The following is a 17,884-nucleotide window of genomic DNA, read 5'->3' on the forward strand; positions in this document are numbered from 1 at the left end:
TTTCCTTTCGTTATTTTTTAATTTAAAAAAATATATTTTCTTTTAATATTATATGCTCTTTATCTTAATGCAGCTATATATTTAATTTTGAAGAAAAAGAAAGGACTTCCATAACAGGTTATCACTTCAGATGGAGTAGAGAATTCAGAGATTATCAGTGGAAAAACTACTTGGTTGTTTGAATGTCATGTTTTTTGTTTAATCAGGTTTAAATGATTGGTGGAGGAATTTTACAGTAAATTTCACAAATGTTGTCTGACTAATCTGAATCAGACATTGCCAAAGTCTAATACACTGATATGATCAGACACATCAGACCACACTAAATTGTTTTGATTATGTGTCATAGAAGGGTTAAAAATTCCCTTTGGAGGATATCAGCTATTTCTAATACAATTTTCAATTATAACTACACTTATTTGCATGTTTATGCTTTTTTATGTTTCTGGGTTTTTTTTTTTTTCTTCTTTCCTCTAGGCTGTACTTTGGAGGTACAAGTTTTCCCAGCTCAAAGGTTCTTCAGATGATGGGAAGAGCAAAATCAAATTTTTGTTCCAAAACCAAGACACTAAACAAATCGAAGCAAAGGTAAAAACAATAAATTGTTTGTTTTCTAAAATCTGTGTCCTTTAAAAACAGTTATCAACTCATCTAGGGGAATGGAGGAATACACTAAACCACATTACTTAGGAATTTTAGATTAATCAACAGAGTTGTAAAATGCAAAGAAAACCAAAGAAGTTCCAGAAAAACAAAACTGAATCAATGCTTGTTTTTTTGTTACTTCAGAGTCTTCTGGAAGGTGTAATTACATTAAATAGCAATTAAAAACAGGACTCATTATATATTATTTCAGGTACATTTGCCATTTCTCTTTGTCATTTTGATAGAGGAGGCTGACTAGTTTAATGCCTTTTTTTCTACTCTGCATTTATGTCACAAAAAAAATATATCCTTAAGCCAACCTGGGGACAAATCCCAGCAAAGTTCTAAAATCTGGTAGGTTTTTTTGTTTAAAAAAAAAAAATCCACACAAAAAAGTGTGGATTAAACGAAGATTCCTTTACAAGACTGAAGCTTTATGTTTATGTCTAGTTCAAAATCAGAAAATGTATTTTCAAATGTGCTTTTAATTCAAGAGTTCATCGATAAAAGTGGTAAACCTGAGAGAAATTTGCTTAGTTTGATTGAAGTCTTTTGAGACCAGGGGATTTGTTGTGCCAATGTGTGTGAGAAGTCATCTCTCAGGATCTTTGATAACTGGAACTGCCTTAAACTCTGAATCAAAGTTTTTTTTGGCCTAGAATCCCAGTTTTTGCTTAAACCTTAAGACTGTCTCCTTGGCTACCTTTAAGCCTTGGTTTTGAAGCATTTGAAGCATTTGCTATAGAATTGTTCCTGAGAGTGTCAGAGAGAAAATTGATCAATGAATATGATAACAATTCTGTTCCTTGAGCAAAAAGAAAGTGGCTAAATAAATTGTTGTCTAAAAGGGCCAAATATACACAGCATGCTAAATTATGTAAAGAAAAAAAGGCATTTTATCAGGGGCAGTTGTGAGTTTTAGTGCAAATAGCTCCATTAAGCAGATAGGTTTTTTTCTTACATGTCTCTATGTTTAGTATTAATTGTTTTCTACTTAACAGCTATTTGCTAAAATTTTGCATGTTGTATTTAATACAATGAAGATATGTAAAAGGTCTCATTAAATCAACAGGAATGAAATGTGGTGGATTGTGGTTTTTAATACCTTCATGTTCTGCTACATCTCGAAGAAAAATATTTTCCTCTCATTTCCTTCAGAAATTGTTTTAACAGTACATAATTTATTTTAATCTCTAATAAGAAATATTAGGAAAACATAATGTAATGTCATGAAGATAATTTTCTCCTAAGCAAAAAATTGGAAACTTTTAACATGTTCCTAAGTACACCTGAAGGATGAAACTCATTATTATTTCTCATATCTTTCTCCTATTGCCTTCCTTCTCTTCTTTCTCTCCTCTCCTCTCCTCTCCTCTCCTCTCCTCTCCTCTCCTCTCCTCTCCTCTCCTCTCTCTCCTCTCCTCTCCTCTCCTCTCCTCTCCTCTCCTCTCCTCTCCTCTCCTCTCCTCTCCTCTCCTCTCCTCTCCTCTCCTCTCCTCTCCTCTCCTCTCCTCTCCTCTCCTCTCCTCTCCTCTCCTCTCCTCTCCTCTCCTCTCCTCTCCTCTCCTCTCCTCTCCTCTCCTCTCCTCTCCTCTCCTCTCCTCTCCTCTCCTCTCCTCTCCTCTCCTCTCCTCTCCTCTCCTCTCCTCTCCTCTCCCTCTCCTCTCCTCTCCTCTCCTCTCCTCTCCTCTCCTCTCCTCCTCTCCTCTCCTCTCCTCTCCTCTCCTCTCCTCTCCTCTCCTCTCCTCTCCTCTCCTCTCCTCTCCTCTCCTCTCCTCTCCTCTCCTCTCCTCTCCTCTCCTCTCCTCTCCTCTCCTCTCCTCTCCTCTCCTCTCCTCTCCTCTCCTCTCCTCTCCTCTCCTCTCCTCTCCTCTCCTCTCCACTCCTCTTTTCTCCTCTTCCCTTTTCTTCTCTTCTCTTCTCTTCTCTTCTCTTCTCTTCTCTTCTCTTCTCTTCTCTCTTCTCTTCCTCTCTTCCTCTTATCTTTCTCTCTTTCTCTCCTTCTCTCCTCTCTCTCTTTCTTTCTCTTTCTCTTTCTCTCTCTCTCTCTTTCTTTCTTTCCTTCCTTCTCTCTTTCCTTCTCTCTTTCTTTCTCCCTCATTCTTCCTCTCTCTCTTTCCATCTCTCTCTTTTTTTTGCAACATTCAAATATTTTTATTACTAAATGAAAATTAAAAATAAAGAAAAAAAGTATAAAATAGAGATTGTGAAGAAGAAAAATAGTTTTCATCAAAACATTTTTCAAGTTGTTTTTTTTTTAAATTAAATCTGTCATGCAAATTACTTCTTAAGCTTTAGAGGTATCCTGGTACCTTCATCTTACCGATTGTTAATCCCACTCAAACTGAACAGAGCTTTATTTCTGGGAAATTTCTACCTTCTGCCTTAAGAAGGCAGAATATTGTACAAACTTGCTAGCATGCTTATTAATATTCTGTATTCTGTTGTGTTCACTGGATACTTCTCTGTATTATAAATTTAAGCTTTCACAGGGATCAATTTGGAAATGAAAATTTATTACTTTTAGTTTATGTTCTTGGTGATCAAATCATACCACTACCACAATAAAAAAATGTCAGATTATGTTGTCTTTGGAAAGCACTACAGCATTTCTGCTGGGCACTTCTATCCATTCCAATTTGTTTACATATTTTTTCAACTTTGATTAGTTTAAAATTCTACAGATAGGCCCATTCAGGATCCTTTAAGCCTTTCATGGACCATGCAGCATGAGATGAGCAGGAACAATCTAGCCTTTATTTTTTGTACTTTAGCAGCATTAGAGTTAGAGGTATAGCTATTTGGGGAACTCCTGAGTCATTAGGAAATGTTAATCAGATTTTCAGAAATGCTTGCTATGCCAGGTTTCATGCATACTGCATGGCAGACTTCATTTGAAATCAGGTGATGGGAATTTTGTAAAACATCTGTTAAAGGCTGTGATGGGTATTCAGGGCCACAGCTGTCATTGCCTGATAAATGCAGCTCTGTGCTTCATATGGCCTGGAGATCCCCCTGTTGTAAGGGGAATTACAGAGTAATGTTTGCTTTAAGTAAAGGTAATTTTTTGCCAGTTACATTACACAGCAAATAATCAGAATCTAGTGAAATGAGAGCTCACAGCCGAGAGCAAAACCAAAAAAATGAGGAGTCATTGCTTCAACATATTAGGGAGCTTCACCTCTGCATCCCCAATCAGTAATGTGGAAGAAGAGCATGGCAGGTAACTGACAGGATAGTCACTAGAACCAAGAGAGGTTTTTTTCCTTCTCTGTCATTAATACTAACACGTTCTCTGCAGAACCTGTTATGGCATATACATACCTGATCTGATTACTTTTCTTGCCTCTAAGTTTTATTTTCTTCCACCTCTGAGTTTCACCTGTGACACTGACAGAATGTGTTGATGTATTTAACCCATTGTAATTTGGTTACTCCCAACAGATGTTAGGTGGTCTGGGCACAGGTTTTTGTTGATGTTGTTTGTTGGTTTTATTTAAAGTAATATTAATTTCATCATAGTCAACAGTTGGCTGAATGTGAGCAGTGTGCCAAGAAGGCCAGTGGCATCCTGTCATATATCAGAATTAGCGTGGCCAGGAGGACTAGGGAAGTTACCATGCTCCTGTACTTGACACTAGTGAGGCAACACCTTGAGTACTGTGTTCAGTTTTGGGCTCCTCACTACAAGATGGATCCTGAGGTGCTGGAGTGAGTCCAAAGAAGAGCAACAAAGCTGGTGAAGGGTCTGGAGCACAAGTCTTAGAAGAAGCAGCTGAAGGAATTGTGATTGTTTAGACCAGACCAAAGGAGGCTGAGGGAAGATGTGACTGCTCTCTACAACTATCTGCAAGGAGGTTGTAGCAAGTTGAGGGTTGCTCTGTTTTCCCACGTAATAAGTTACAGGACAAGAATAAATGACCTCAAGTTGTGCCAGGGCAGGTTTATGTTTGATATTAGGAAAAAAATTATTTCCTGAGAGGATCGTGAAACACTGCAACAAACTGCCCAGGGCAGTGGTGGAGTCACCATCTCTGAAGGTATTTAAAAGACCTGTAGATATTATATAGGTATGTGATTTATTCATGAATTTGACAGGGCTAGGTTAATGGTTGGACTTAGTGATCCTAAAGGTATTTTTAAAAAAAATAATATTCTATGAGTCTATATAATTCCTTCCTGTAAAAATATGACTTATATAAATCCAAATGCTTCCTGGCTTGCCTCATTTACAATGCTGCACACTTTGTGTATCTCATGCTTACCCAGATGTGTGTGATTACAGCATGTGTCTGTGCCATAATGTAATGTAGTTTTAGAACACTTACTCATCTAGAAAATTAAGAGTCTCAGAGTGCTTAGCTATTTAATTTTGATCCAAAATTTAGATAAATTTGTTATTATTGTAGAAATACATTCAGACCTCTTTTGCTTGCAAAAAAACCAAATTATGCATGAGCATTCTAAATTTGAGCCATGCTATCTTGATACTTGTCCAGAAGTTCCTCTGTGTTCTGGTGGAATGCACAGAGATATCCCTACTAATGTTAGAAGAATCTAGAAAAAAATACTTCTTGAGAAAAAAATGCAGAACCACATCAATTCCTCAGTCATCTTTTTTTTTGGTTTTGAAACACACTTGCCACCAGAATTTATTTTCCTTCAGCAACACAGAATAACTAATATTTTTATAATACTGACAGAATTTTTTACAATGTATTTCATGGCTGACTTAACAAATTTCAAAATGCCATGCTTTGAGACACACAACATGTCTTATGGATTTACCTACAGTTTATCCAGATAGACTTCTTTTCTGATTGACAATAGTTGAAATTATTTAAACATTTTTGTCATTCTCTCAGATATTTTTAAATGCTGACTTTTCTTCCTTTGAGACTTTGTACGGATGCTTTTGTTTGGCTTCTCTGTAAGTAATATTGTGTTACTCTCTAAAGATATATAGTTCAGTGTAAAAGAAGTGTTTTCTTGTAGATTTAAGCCATTTCAGTCTGAAAAATCTGAACAGTAATTACCATAGGTCACACCAGTGGGTTCATGGCAGGGTGCCTGGATGGAAACACCTAAATTTAAAGGTCTCTATGGCAAGGTCTAAGTGGTTTCTGAGAAGTAAAACACTTAGGGGCAACATTAATCACTGATACCCCTTAGACATTCCAATCTCTAGGCTATTTCCCAGTTGTCACTCAGCAGCAGATATTGCACAAATTTGCACAGTCAGACAGAATTTTTCTGACTGAAAGCTGCAAAATAGAGCTGTCGGCTTGGCAGAACACAGAGCCTGTGTGTCCCTCTCCTTTGTTCTTACGGAGTTGTTTGGATTGGATTGAAAAAAGCAAGCACAGAAGGGCAAAGTCTTCTTGTCTGTAAGAAAGAAGGGGATTCACCTTCCTATCTATTTACCTATTTGTCTACCTATAGCTAATAATCCCAGTATCTCCACAGCAATAAGAATCTCCAGTATCTCAGCAGCGTCTCAGGACTGTAGTAAACTCACTGTGCTGTGGTCTTCAATTTTACCCAGCTGTGTGTTGGGACACTGCAATAGAAACTGCTTTATATTTTTCTGGCAAAAATTAAAAGTATCTTAAATCTATCAGAAGTCCTGTTTCACCAAATATATAATTCTAAACATAGGGGTATTTAATACATGTAAAAATCAGCATCAGTGCTGTTTTTCTTATGATATGAAATTTCTGTTTGAATTTTGTAAGTAAGCACACCAATGAGCAATTTCTGTGAACGGAGAATTCATGTGCCTTGTAAAATAATATGTATAACCGAATTGCCACACTTTGGTCTGTGCTTTCACCTTTCTTAACTTACAACACTTTTTTTTCCTATAGTTCTATGATCACAGCACAATAGTTTTGTCAGAAGAACTTGGGCAAGGTCATGCAGCTGTGCTGCATCAGATTAGCTTTGCTGACAGACTAGCTGAACCCCGAAACTGAGTGTTATAAAACTGAAGTGAATGCAAAAATCAGCCTATCAAGATGCAGATCCAGTCAATTGTCTTTACCTATTTGAATATTCACCTATTTGCCTATTTGTTTAGTCTAGAGAAGAGGAGGCTCAGGGGAGACCTCATCGCTCTCTACAACTCCCTGAAAGGAGGGTGTAGCCGGGGGGCGGTCGGTCTCTTCTCCCAGGCAGGTACCAGTAGGACAAGAGGGCATGGACTTAAGCCCTGCCAGGAGAGGTTTAGGTTGGATATTAGGAAAAAAATCTTTACAGAGAGGGTGATCAGGCATTGGAATGGGCTTCCCAGGGAGGTGGTGGATTCTCTGTCCCTGGAGGTTTTTAAGAAGAGACTGATGTGGCACTCAGTGCCATGATTGGTGACCACAGTGGTAGTGGATTAAGGGTTGGACTTGATGATCTCAGAGGTCCCTTCCAACCCTGGTGATTCTGTGATTCTGTGAATATGGAGAACAGAAGAGGGCAGAAATATGGTATCATCAAAGGAAGAAATGTAGCTTCAAGAATTTAGCATTAATATTTATTAATCATATAATCACAGAATGGTTTGGGGTGGAAGAGAGGATTATGGTCCAGAGTAACATAAAATTTTTTGTTTTGTTTTGTTTTGTTTTGTTTTGATCCACAAGAACAAAGTCCAAACACAAAGGGCCAAGTGCAAGCATAAACTTTTATTTGACAATTGGCACAAGCAAAATGATAGAACCCCATGAAGGTATGGGGAATATGTTACCAGGCAAAAGAGGGAGAGAGGAAAGGAAGAAGATGCAAGAAAGAGAGATAGAGGGAGAAAGAGAAATGAGAGAGAAAAGAGTAAGAGAGTAGGAAAGAAAGAATTAGAGAGAGAGAGAGCCAGTCACCCCCAGGGGTCCAATTGATCAGTGAGTTTTCTTCAAGATGGTGCTCCAGTCCTGGACAGGGCCTGATGAAGATGGTGGTGGGTCAGGATGATGATGCAACCACAGAATGGTCATCGATATATACCCCTAAATTCCTTTGTTCCCAAGGGGAGCTGTCAGTCATCTGCTGCAGAAGCCAGGTTCATTAGCATCAGTACAGTCAAGGTGTTTCCCCACCCTAGCCAGAGCCCTTGAAGGCAGACTCACCTGGAGGGGGCTTCCAGCCTTTGATACTCTCCCTTAGGAAAGGGTGAAGTCTCCACCCAGCCATCAATTCTGATCTTTCAGGAGTCACTCCAGGTCCTGCTCTGGCCTAGTTCATTAGCATGAGTACAATCAAGCTGTGTGTCCCCACCCTAGCCAGGGCTATTCACTTTAAAATTGTCTTTTGAGGAAAAGAAAATTCCAGTCAGTGATATCATCAGTGGAATCTCACAGAGACCTTAAAGATCCTATAGTTCCAACCTTTCTGCTGAAAGCCCCTTCCAACCTGGCCTTGAGCACTCCCAATGAGGGGGCAGACACAGCTTCCCTGGCAAACCTGTTCCAGTGTCTCACCACCCTTATGGTGAAGAATTTCTTCCTAATGTCTAAGCTAAATCTACCCTCTCTCAGTTTAAAGCATCATCCCTTGTCCTATCACTAGATGTCCTTCTAAAAAGCCCATCCCCAGCTTTCCTGTAGCCCCTTTCAGGCACTGGAAGGCTGCTAGATCTCCCCAGAGTTTTCTCTTCTTCAGGCTGAACAACCCCAACTCTTTCAGCCTGTCTTCCAAAGAGAGGTGCTTCTCTTATCATCTCTGTAGTCTTCCTCTGGACTCACTCCCAGTGAGAACTCACTCTCTGTCCTCTCTTACTGGAGAGCCCAGAACTGACCACAGTGCTCCAGGTGGGGTCTGACCAGAGTGGAGCAGAGGGGGGAATCCCCTCCCTTGAACTTCTGGCCACGTTTCTTTTGATGCAACCCAGGACATGTTTGGCTTTCTGGGCTGCAAGTGCCCATTGCTCGCTCATATTGAGCAACACCCAAAGTGCTTTTCCTCAGAGCTGTTAATCCATTGTCCACCAAGCCTGTCTTTGTGCTTGGACCCAGGAACAGGACCTTGAACTTGGCCTTACTGAACTTCATGAAGTTGTCATGGGCCCACTTTCAAGCCTGTTAATGTCCCTCTTACTATTATTACCCTAATAGCAAGTAATGTAAATTGATTTGTACTTGAAATTAACTCGTATAGAAATCCAATTAAAAAATAAGACAAATAGGCTGGGTTACTGCTGTAATGTGAACAAAATGCTGTTTCAAGTGTTGCAAGGTGTCCTGGTGGATGCTTGCACCATTTTCAAGACTGACATTTCTGTTCATTTCAAGTACATTCTCCGAAATACAATTTTAAATGAATCCTTATTCTTAGCCTTGAGTGTTTTTCCATCAGTTTCACTGTGTTCTTCAAATTATAGAATATAATATTCAAATGGGTTTCATGTATACATCCTTAGGATTTTTACTGAGTGAATGCTCGATAGCAGTGACAGCAGTCTGAGTTCAGATTTCTGATCTGTGTAGGTTTGTGTGATTCAGTTTTTAGTTTCCTGATGTCTGGCAGATAGATTATCTGTTTAATATCTATTTTAGATCAGAGTCTATGCTAATAGAGATTATATAACACCGCATTTGATGAAAGAACAAATATCTTCTCATTTCAGTAGTTTATATATGGATGAAAAAGTATTTTTTCTTTAACTATATTATTAATTTACAATTGCTTGATTTTGTAGATTAAAAATGTCTGGCATAATGACAACAATGCAGGGTGAGAGTAGTTTGCTCAAGAGATAGCTTAGAAAGCCTATTTGAAGACCAAAAGATACACTGATATTTCTAAGTAGGTTCTTATGTGAGGGGTATAGACAACAGTGGGAAAATCTGAATAACAGTAAATTGTGTGCTTGTACATGGGCAAGTAGATGTGCCTTAAGTTGTGTTTCTTTGATTTTTTTATTTGTTTTTCCCTACAGGTAGCAATTTTAATGGCTTCACTGCATATTCCCTCACGTTTCTTAAGGTTTTCTGGTTTGTTTGTTTGAAACTTTATCTGAACTTTATCTGGGTGGGCAATACACAATGCCCTGCCTAGGTGAAAGTGTATTCAAACAAGAGAATGATGACAAAGTATATACAAAAACAACTATGGATGGCTAGGTGTCCACAAAAGCTTGTGGCTTCCCCTCCATCTGCTGGCAGTAGGGCAGACCCATGGGCAGCTAAAAGTGGAAGTTCTCAGCAGAACTGAGGGAATGTTTTGTCAGCAGCTCTGCATGAAATCTTATCTGTTTGTTAAACTTTCAACTTTCTTCTGATGAGGCTAGTCTGCCAGATAACTGTTGTTCCTGATAGATCATGTTCCCAATCAGGCTCCTGTGAATTGCACTGCAGCCATCAGTCAGGCCTTCACGTACTCATCCCAGCTTCACCTTGCTGTAATTTCCAGTTAAATATGTATGTCTATCATGAAAAAAGAATAATGTTTCATGGAAAAAAAAAACAAACCAAACAACAATCAGTACAATCAATCAAACAAAAAACAAACAAACAAACAAACAAAAAAGCAAAACAAAACAAAAAACCCCAGGCATTTACTGACTGCTTAGTACTCATGTTTGCAGTCAAGATAATTTCTGTGTTATTAGTAAAAGTAATCCAATGGGCCTTTCAGGGGCTCTTCTATTGCCTCACTCATTTTCCTTGAGGGTCCAATGAGCATTGGATCTCCTCAATGTGTTACTGTGGTAGAAACACCTGTGATAACGGGATAGTTAACACAGTAGTTATTTGGTAGTAATTCTACTAATACAATATGAAACTTCAGTGTGCAGTAGCCAGAATTATCATAGTAATAACTTTCTGCCAGTGACATTACATAACTGACTCAAACAATTCTTGAACAGCCATATTTATTTTAATGGGTTTATTCTGTTGAGGTACAGGGGAAGTGTAGTCTTTCTACAGATAGCAGATAGAGTTAACATTATGAATATTAGCTCTTCCACTAAATATTTAGTCTCTCATCTGAAGCTTCAGATTTATTTTTTTTATTACGAGAAGGACAAATAATATTATATTAATAAAAAGGAGTTAACTGAAAAGTAATTTGATTTCAGTGACTGATAGTTCTTAGCCTGAAATATTTTCTGTAACTCCTTATTTCATCATTTTTGAATTTCCAGTTTTCCTATCTATAATAATTTTTTTTGTTTTGAAATTTGAGGGAGGAACAAAACCTTTGTCACAGTGATAAATTTGCCCTTCTGCCAATGTTAAGAATGAGAATGTCTCTAAACAGATTGTTTTAAATTGACACAGATGGTAAGCTTGTGAAACTTGGCATGAACTTTATCTTCTTTGTTGAGAACTTATAGTTAGGGGAGTTTAAAGAAGCTCATGGGATGTTATAAGTTAATTTTTTAGCATGTCTGAAGAACATCTGCTTAGGTTGTAAGAGAGCTGAGCAGAGCTCCACCCATTCAGGGCATCACTGGACACTCTGTAGATGCAGTTCTTTGTTTCCAGGCAGTTCTCCCTCACACATGAGGGATTTGTGAACTTCTCCATGAACTACCTGAAGCAATATCTTCCAGGGAATCTGAAGAGTCATAAAACTGCAGGTTGATGTCATTTTGAAAGATTTAGCAATCTTTTTTGAATTTACAACATTAGCAATATTCTTCTAAACAAAAAAAAACCCCAAACCCCTTAATGCTACATACTATTGAAATACCAGTGCGGGACATAAAGACAAATAGAATATACCACATATCTCAGAGAATCAAAGCAGAAGGCAACTTTGCACCGCCATCCCTACACTTAAATGTATTCAAATATCTCAATATTTGCTTTCAAGTAAAACAGATATTTATTGATTAAACGCCAACACCAAAAACACATACTGAAGATAATCTAAAAAAGATTGATCAGATAAAGTGAGACACAAAGAGAAAATTTATATATGTAAAAAAATATCATTTTGATTAATTTCCTCTGTAGTGGTGTCTACAAGAGTCATAGCTGGTCAGATGACATGTTGAAGAAAAATAAACAATTGTAAAGTAGAAAAAGAAGGACTCTGTGTAATGTTGCTTGTAAGTTTAAAATATGGAGTCTGTTCCTTTTTTTTGGTCTAAAACCAGTAACCCTCTCGTTGAAAACAGGTCCAGAATATCACTATGTGATAGTAGCATTTTTTTGAAAACACATTTGGTTTGGATGTTGTTTTTGTTTCTGTTTGTTTGTTTGGTTTGGTTTTGTTTTGTGGGGAGTTTCTTTGCTTTTGTTTGGTTAGTTGGTGTTTGTTTGTTTGTTTTTATTATTTTCTGGTGAAAGAATCAGCACAGGTAAGACAGTGGCTACCATTATGTGATGACATGGTGAAAAAATGTAAGATATGTAAGACTCAGTGTTAATGATCTTTGTGGGTACACTGGGTACACCTTAGTTGCCCAGAGATATGTAGACTGTTATGGTGCAGTCACTCCATTTATTTTTATATTAACCTGCAAAATTGCCAGATTTCCATTAACCTGAGGAAAAAAGGGGAAAAAAAATGTACTGTCATTGTCTCTATGGGGGCACTTAAATTCACCGTACCCTCAAAATAATTATTTACAGAGTAGGTGTAGCTCAATGTCTAAGTCTCTGTGATGGAGAATTGTCAGGCACATTAGCAGAATTTCATCAAACTATTAAAATTACTGCTATTTGAAGAATGGTTCATTGCTGGGTATATGTTTGTGAGCTGTTCTTTTGTTTCATGTTTAATCTTATTGTTTTCACTTCCAGGAGCTGGAGTTTTCCAACCTGTTTGCAGTTCTTCACTGTATCCACTCATTCTTTGCAGCCAAAGTGGCTTGTTTGGACCCTTTGTATGTAGGCAGTCAAGCCACAGCTTCTTCTGCTCCCACAACTTCTGGTACTGGCAAATTAAAGTATACTACTTGACATCTCACATTACAGCACTGCCACTTAACAGCAAGACATAATGATGTATAAATATTCATATGATGTAGACCTTTTGGTGAACCATGTACATGGAAACCAATCCTGGAGGCAAGAAGACATCTTGCAGTATCAGCAGATAAATGGTCACGTGGGATCACAAATTCATCTCTGTTCTGCAAGACATCAGTAAATAATCCTAGTTGAAGCCCCAGAATAGGATGGATATGCTTTTAGTATGATCTGTTTGTACTTACATAGTGCTTTAAGCAACACTGGAATCAAAGGAATAAATGATGAAGCACTTCAGTATTTAATAAAATTTTCAAATTGCTGTAATAATACACAAATAGAATTGTCGTTTTCCTGTTTTCAGATGGTTTTTATAACAATATGCTAAGCTCTCAGTATGAATTTTAACACCCTATCATTATATTATAAATTACATAAGAGAAAGCAACAAGCATATAGTAACTGGTGACAAGGAGATAAGCATGAAAAGATATTTGTGTAAGGATCTCCTCAGATAAGAAAGCACTTTAAGCAATGTTGTAAATCCATACTAATGTCCATACATAGAGTCATGCTACTTTTTCTATTTTGTTCTTTTGGTCCAATAGTAACAACAACAATAATGAGATAGTCATATCAGACTGATACAATTAAAAAAAAAAAAACAAAACAACAACACAGAAAGTAAAACATTTTTCCATGGGTAAGTCCCTGTTCTTCAGGTAAAAATAATGTGATAAGAATTTAATTTTAATTACAAATTAACTGCAAGTAAGTAAAATATTATGTCTGCTATTTAATTCCTTTATGTGTAGAACCTCTGTTCGACTCAGGCTCTCAACAAAATAGATATTCTATAAAATGCTTGAAAAATGAGTTCACTCTTTGAGTTCCTAATAATTTTTCATTTTTTCAGTTAATCATCATGTATTTGTTTATATAAGCTATCCCTCAATAAAAGGTTTGCACCCTGGTCTCTGAACAGACCATAAAGGTACCATGGCTGTCCCTAGGATCTTGAGTAGAGTTATCCTGGACTTGGTAGAGAAAGGTTTATGGTTGGACTCAATGATCTCAAAGTCTCCAATGATCTCAATGATCTCTGGTCTCCAACCAGAACAGTTCTGTGATTCTGAGTTTGTTCCTGGGAGAGTACAAATCCCAGAATCCAAAACTGAAGCAGTCTAAGGAGCTTAACGATAGGAAGTCAGGCACTGTCCTTGGCAAGGAAGCATATACTGGAAACACAAATTTTAACAGAGCCCTGACAGTGCTGAAGACAGACACCCAATATCTGTCAGTGACATTTCTTCTCCTCTGTGCTTCTGAATCATCTCCATCCTTTTAGTGCTTTGCTGTGGCATTCAGCTATCACCATGCTGGCATGTGCTAACACCTCAGTAAATGCTCTGGGGGTGATAGCAGAATCTATCAGTTGTCACTTGAGTGCTTTTTGTTCAACCATTTATGTTAAGTGTACAGTTTTACCACGGAAACCAAGAGTTGTTTAAGAGATTTTTTTTCAATGTGCTTAAATGAACATCACATTTACCCAAGCCAGCAGAAAGTGTGGCATAGCAAAATGCTGTAGATTAAGGGGTTCTATAGAATGAAAGCCTCACTCCCTAATTTTTAAAAAGATACTTCTTGTGCATAACTGAAGTAATGACATGAACTTTTGGGACTCCACCTGAGCATCCTAAGAAATCTTTGTCAGGTATTCTGTTGGTAGCACTGCTCTGTAGATCAATGAAACTTTTGTAACTGGGCATTAAATACACAACATTTGAGAGACAAACATGAACCTGTATTTTTTTGGTTGGTTGGTTGGTTGGTTTTTGGTTGTTTTTTTAAACCCCTTTATTTAATAGAGTTAAATCAATGCTTTTATTTTCAAGAAGATAAAAATTGTGTTATGAGAATAGAAAATGCCCTAGCTTTGACTGCAGGTCAGAATTGGTTTGTAAATGCAGCAGGGGTTTGTGCATTGACCTCACAGAATATTCAGAGGTGAGTCTGCATCCAGGTTTGCCCTTTTAGAGCAAGGTGAGCAGATACTCAGGCTTGAATCTGCTCACTGCAGGGGATGGGGGGGTGGACTAGATGACCTTTAAAGGTCTCCAACCAAACCTCTGAGAAAGGGAGTGAGAACACATTGGCCATCAATTGCTTTTAAACTGCATAACTTGAAGCACGATCCATATAATGGATGCCCCCTCCCTGGAAGTGTTCAAGGCCGGGTTAGATGGGGCCTTGAGCAACCTGGTCTAGTGGGAGGTGTCCCTGCCCACCCATGGGGGTTGGATCTAGATAATCTTTAAGGTCCCTTCCAAACCAAGCCATTCTATGATTCTGTGATAGTTTTCAACATCACAGCACATGTAATTTGAGTGTACCAGGCCTGGAAGGTACTGACAGATCTTGCTAGCCCTGTCAGATGCTGGGGTTATTCTAGGAACCAAAGAGGGAAAAATTTAAATTGCTGTTATAATTAATTCTGAAATAGCAAAATATAATTTACAAACAAACTAGATTTTTTTTTCATTTAAATGTCTACAGGAGATTCCCATTCAAAGTATAGTGAATTTCACGTGGTTGTGTGAAAACTCAGGCTTTATGCTGCAGCCTGTCATTTCACACACAACATACAATGAATATAAGTATTTTGTAAGACAACACAACTCAATAGTGGTCAATGAAAAATCCCAATTAAATGAGCTGTCATCTTTTGCTAAAAATCTGTACGCAAGCTGAAGCAAATACTTTAACAAAAAAAGAACAAACCAACCAACCTATAGCATAAAATGTTTGTTCTCTTTATGTCATGACATTCTTAAATAAGTTTAATTTAAAAAAAGACAAAATCCTTTATTGTACTGTGCCTCTTGAAGTGATGTAATGTATACCAAAAAAAAGTGAACTCTTAAGTATAACTGAATATATTTGGTTTTAATTGCTTTACTTTATTACAGAAATAGTAGATGATCCAACCTTCACAGAACTAACCATTTCCTAGGCTATAGAGTGACCATAATTTTGTTGTGACAGTGTTACAGATTTGAACATATTATTCTGGATTGCACCAGTGAATTAATACATTTCCTACATATGTTTAAAAATACAATTCCCAATTTTCAAAAGAGCTTTGTTTTCCAGCTTTGAAATAAAAATCAAGATATTTTTAAATGTTGGCCTTTTTTTTTTATACATCAAGAAGCTTGTGGAGGCAAACTAGCTGTAAGTGGTTAATTTTTTAAAATCAGTACTTTGAGATGAAAACCATGAAAAATATTATTTTCCAAATTAGTCTTCTAATCCACAGAAATGTATTTATTTACTTTGTGCACATTGGTTTTATCAGAACACCTCAAAGTGGACAGCTAAACACAAGTAGGTAGCTGTCAATACTGCAGACTTATTTTAAATGTGATTTGTTTTTTCAATGCCTTAAGATATTCCTTACACAAAAAGATTCTAGAAACCTGAAGATCTTGTGAATGTACAGTTTCTGCCCTTAGAAATTCATCACCATTGATACTTATTGTCTAGGTAACCTCACGTATACCCTCTGACAAAAAAGAAGAACCAGTTTTCCTTTTGGTATGGCAGTTCCAAGGCACCTTTTGGAAAATGCGATTTTATTAATATTAAATACTAATCCTTGCAATCCTTACACTTTCCCTTTCCTTAGAGGTTCTGATCTCTGAAAAAGTGTAGTATCTGGTAAAAAGTTTGAGCTTTTTAAAAACTTCAACCTTGGGTAAATATGAGTCCATACTTTCAAATCTCACCTCTCACCAATTCTACATGATAAGAAACTTGAGAGAGTCACTCAAGCTCCCAAAATTTCAATGCCTGTTTTAGATGCCTACAGTAGGACTGGAGGCTCTCAAAAGGGAAATAAAAGGCAGGAATGTAGCTTAGGATCTCTGAAGGAGAGATACTAAGGAGCTAGAGATGCTTCTATGTCAGTGTTTCCATTTTATCAGGAATGTGCTTTTGAAGCCAGGCTCTGGGTTTCTGCCACTCACCGTGCTATTTTTTTGTATCACAGAGCTGTCTTTAAACACATGAACTGGGCTTTAGGATGAAACTAAACAATTACCACACCTCTTTGAGTTCCAGGTCCTGATGGACTTTCCAGACAGAGGGGCAAAGTGAAGCTGAAGAAGACTGATGAGTGCCCAAGGCAGGTTATTTGCATCACCTTTTTCCCTTATTACACTGGCACTTTTTTGATAGTGAGCAGGCTACCCCCTTCTGGTCAGCCCTCTCCCTGCTGCATCTTTGTCCCCATCTATGCCAAATACACACCTGAATATTTGCTCTGAGGTCCTCAAGCACACTCCTCTGTCACCTCCTCCCCTTTCCTCAGACAGATGGGAAAGTGATACTCTCAGCTACATAAATAAGCTGCTCACAACAGTCCGGGGGTTGTAGTAAGGGTTATGGCAAGGGCATCCATGTAGCACTAAGAGTGTTTGAGTCTGTGATTAACATTCAGGTTAAAGCAAATAAAGTCATATCTGAGTTTAAGTGCATTCCTAACTTGTAGAGTTCTTGGGTGCAATGTTAGTCTATTCCTGGAATAACACATTTCTACTTTTTTGGCTCAATTTTAAGGAAGCGTAGCAGAGACAGCAGTTCAAATTCTGTTGGAATCATAGTGAAAAGCATAGGAGTACCAGAATAAAAAGAAACTTCTGCTTGTATTCTGTATATTATTACAGTACATTACATAATGTATTAAAATACATTGAACAATGTAAAACTAAATGCTTTCATTTACATAACCTGGTCAGTTTTCACTATGGTGTAAATGCCTTCCACTTTCAACAACTTCTTCATGATAAGCCCAACTATATTATGGAAATCCTTTTATTATTCAGTATATACTAATATATAATGCATTGTGTGTGTGTGTATGTGTGTGTGTGTCTGTATATATTAGTATATACTAATGGAAGATATTCAGTATATATTAATGAAAGTTAAATATTAGGCACAACTATAAAACAGAAGGATAAATCCATGAAGCTTTACGTTTAAAAACTTACTCTTATAATGCTATAAAGGAAAATATGTATATTAGTTGAAAAAAATGGCTATTTTTGCAGATATGCACAATCCGGATATACAAAGATAAATTGATAAATGTTAACCAATTTACTATTTCATACCTCCAGGAACTTTGATTTTTTTAATTATTCTATTCCCTTTAGCATATTTACAATATATGTCATAAGTTTTAATTTGTTATGGATAAAAATTACTGAAAAAAATGTAATAGAAAGTGCTATATATTTTATAAATATTAAAAATTTAAGAAAAAACTA

The 17,884-nt window shown here is 37.2% G+C and overlaps 1 protein-coding gene across 1 annotated transcript in view; it reads left to right on the forward strand.

Moving 5' to 3' along the window:
* SNTG1 (syntrophin gamma 1) overlaps nucleotides 1-12,539 on the forward strand; it is a 144,964-nt gene extending 132,425 nt beyond the window's left edge. The window contains exons 17-18 of the mRNA XM_030444688.1: nucleotides 478-588; nucleotides 12,381-12,539. Of these exons, the coding sequence (XP_030300548.1) occupies nucleotides 478-588; nucleotides 12,381-12,539 (270 nt within the window). The remainder of the gene's footprint in view (nucleotides 1-477; nucleotides 589-12,380) is intronic.
* The last annotated feature ends 5,345 nt before the right edge of the window (nucleotides 12,540-17,884 follow it).

This window comes from Calypte anna, chromosome 2 (genome assembly GCF_003957555.1).
Source record: "Calypte anna isolate BGI_N300 chromosome 2, bCalAnn1_v1.p, whole genome shotgun sequence".
In the NCBI taxonomy this organism is placed as follows: domain Eukaryota; kingdom Metazoa; phylum Chordata; class Aves; order Apodiformes; family Trochilidae; genus Calypte; species Calypte anna.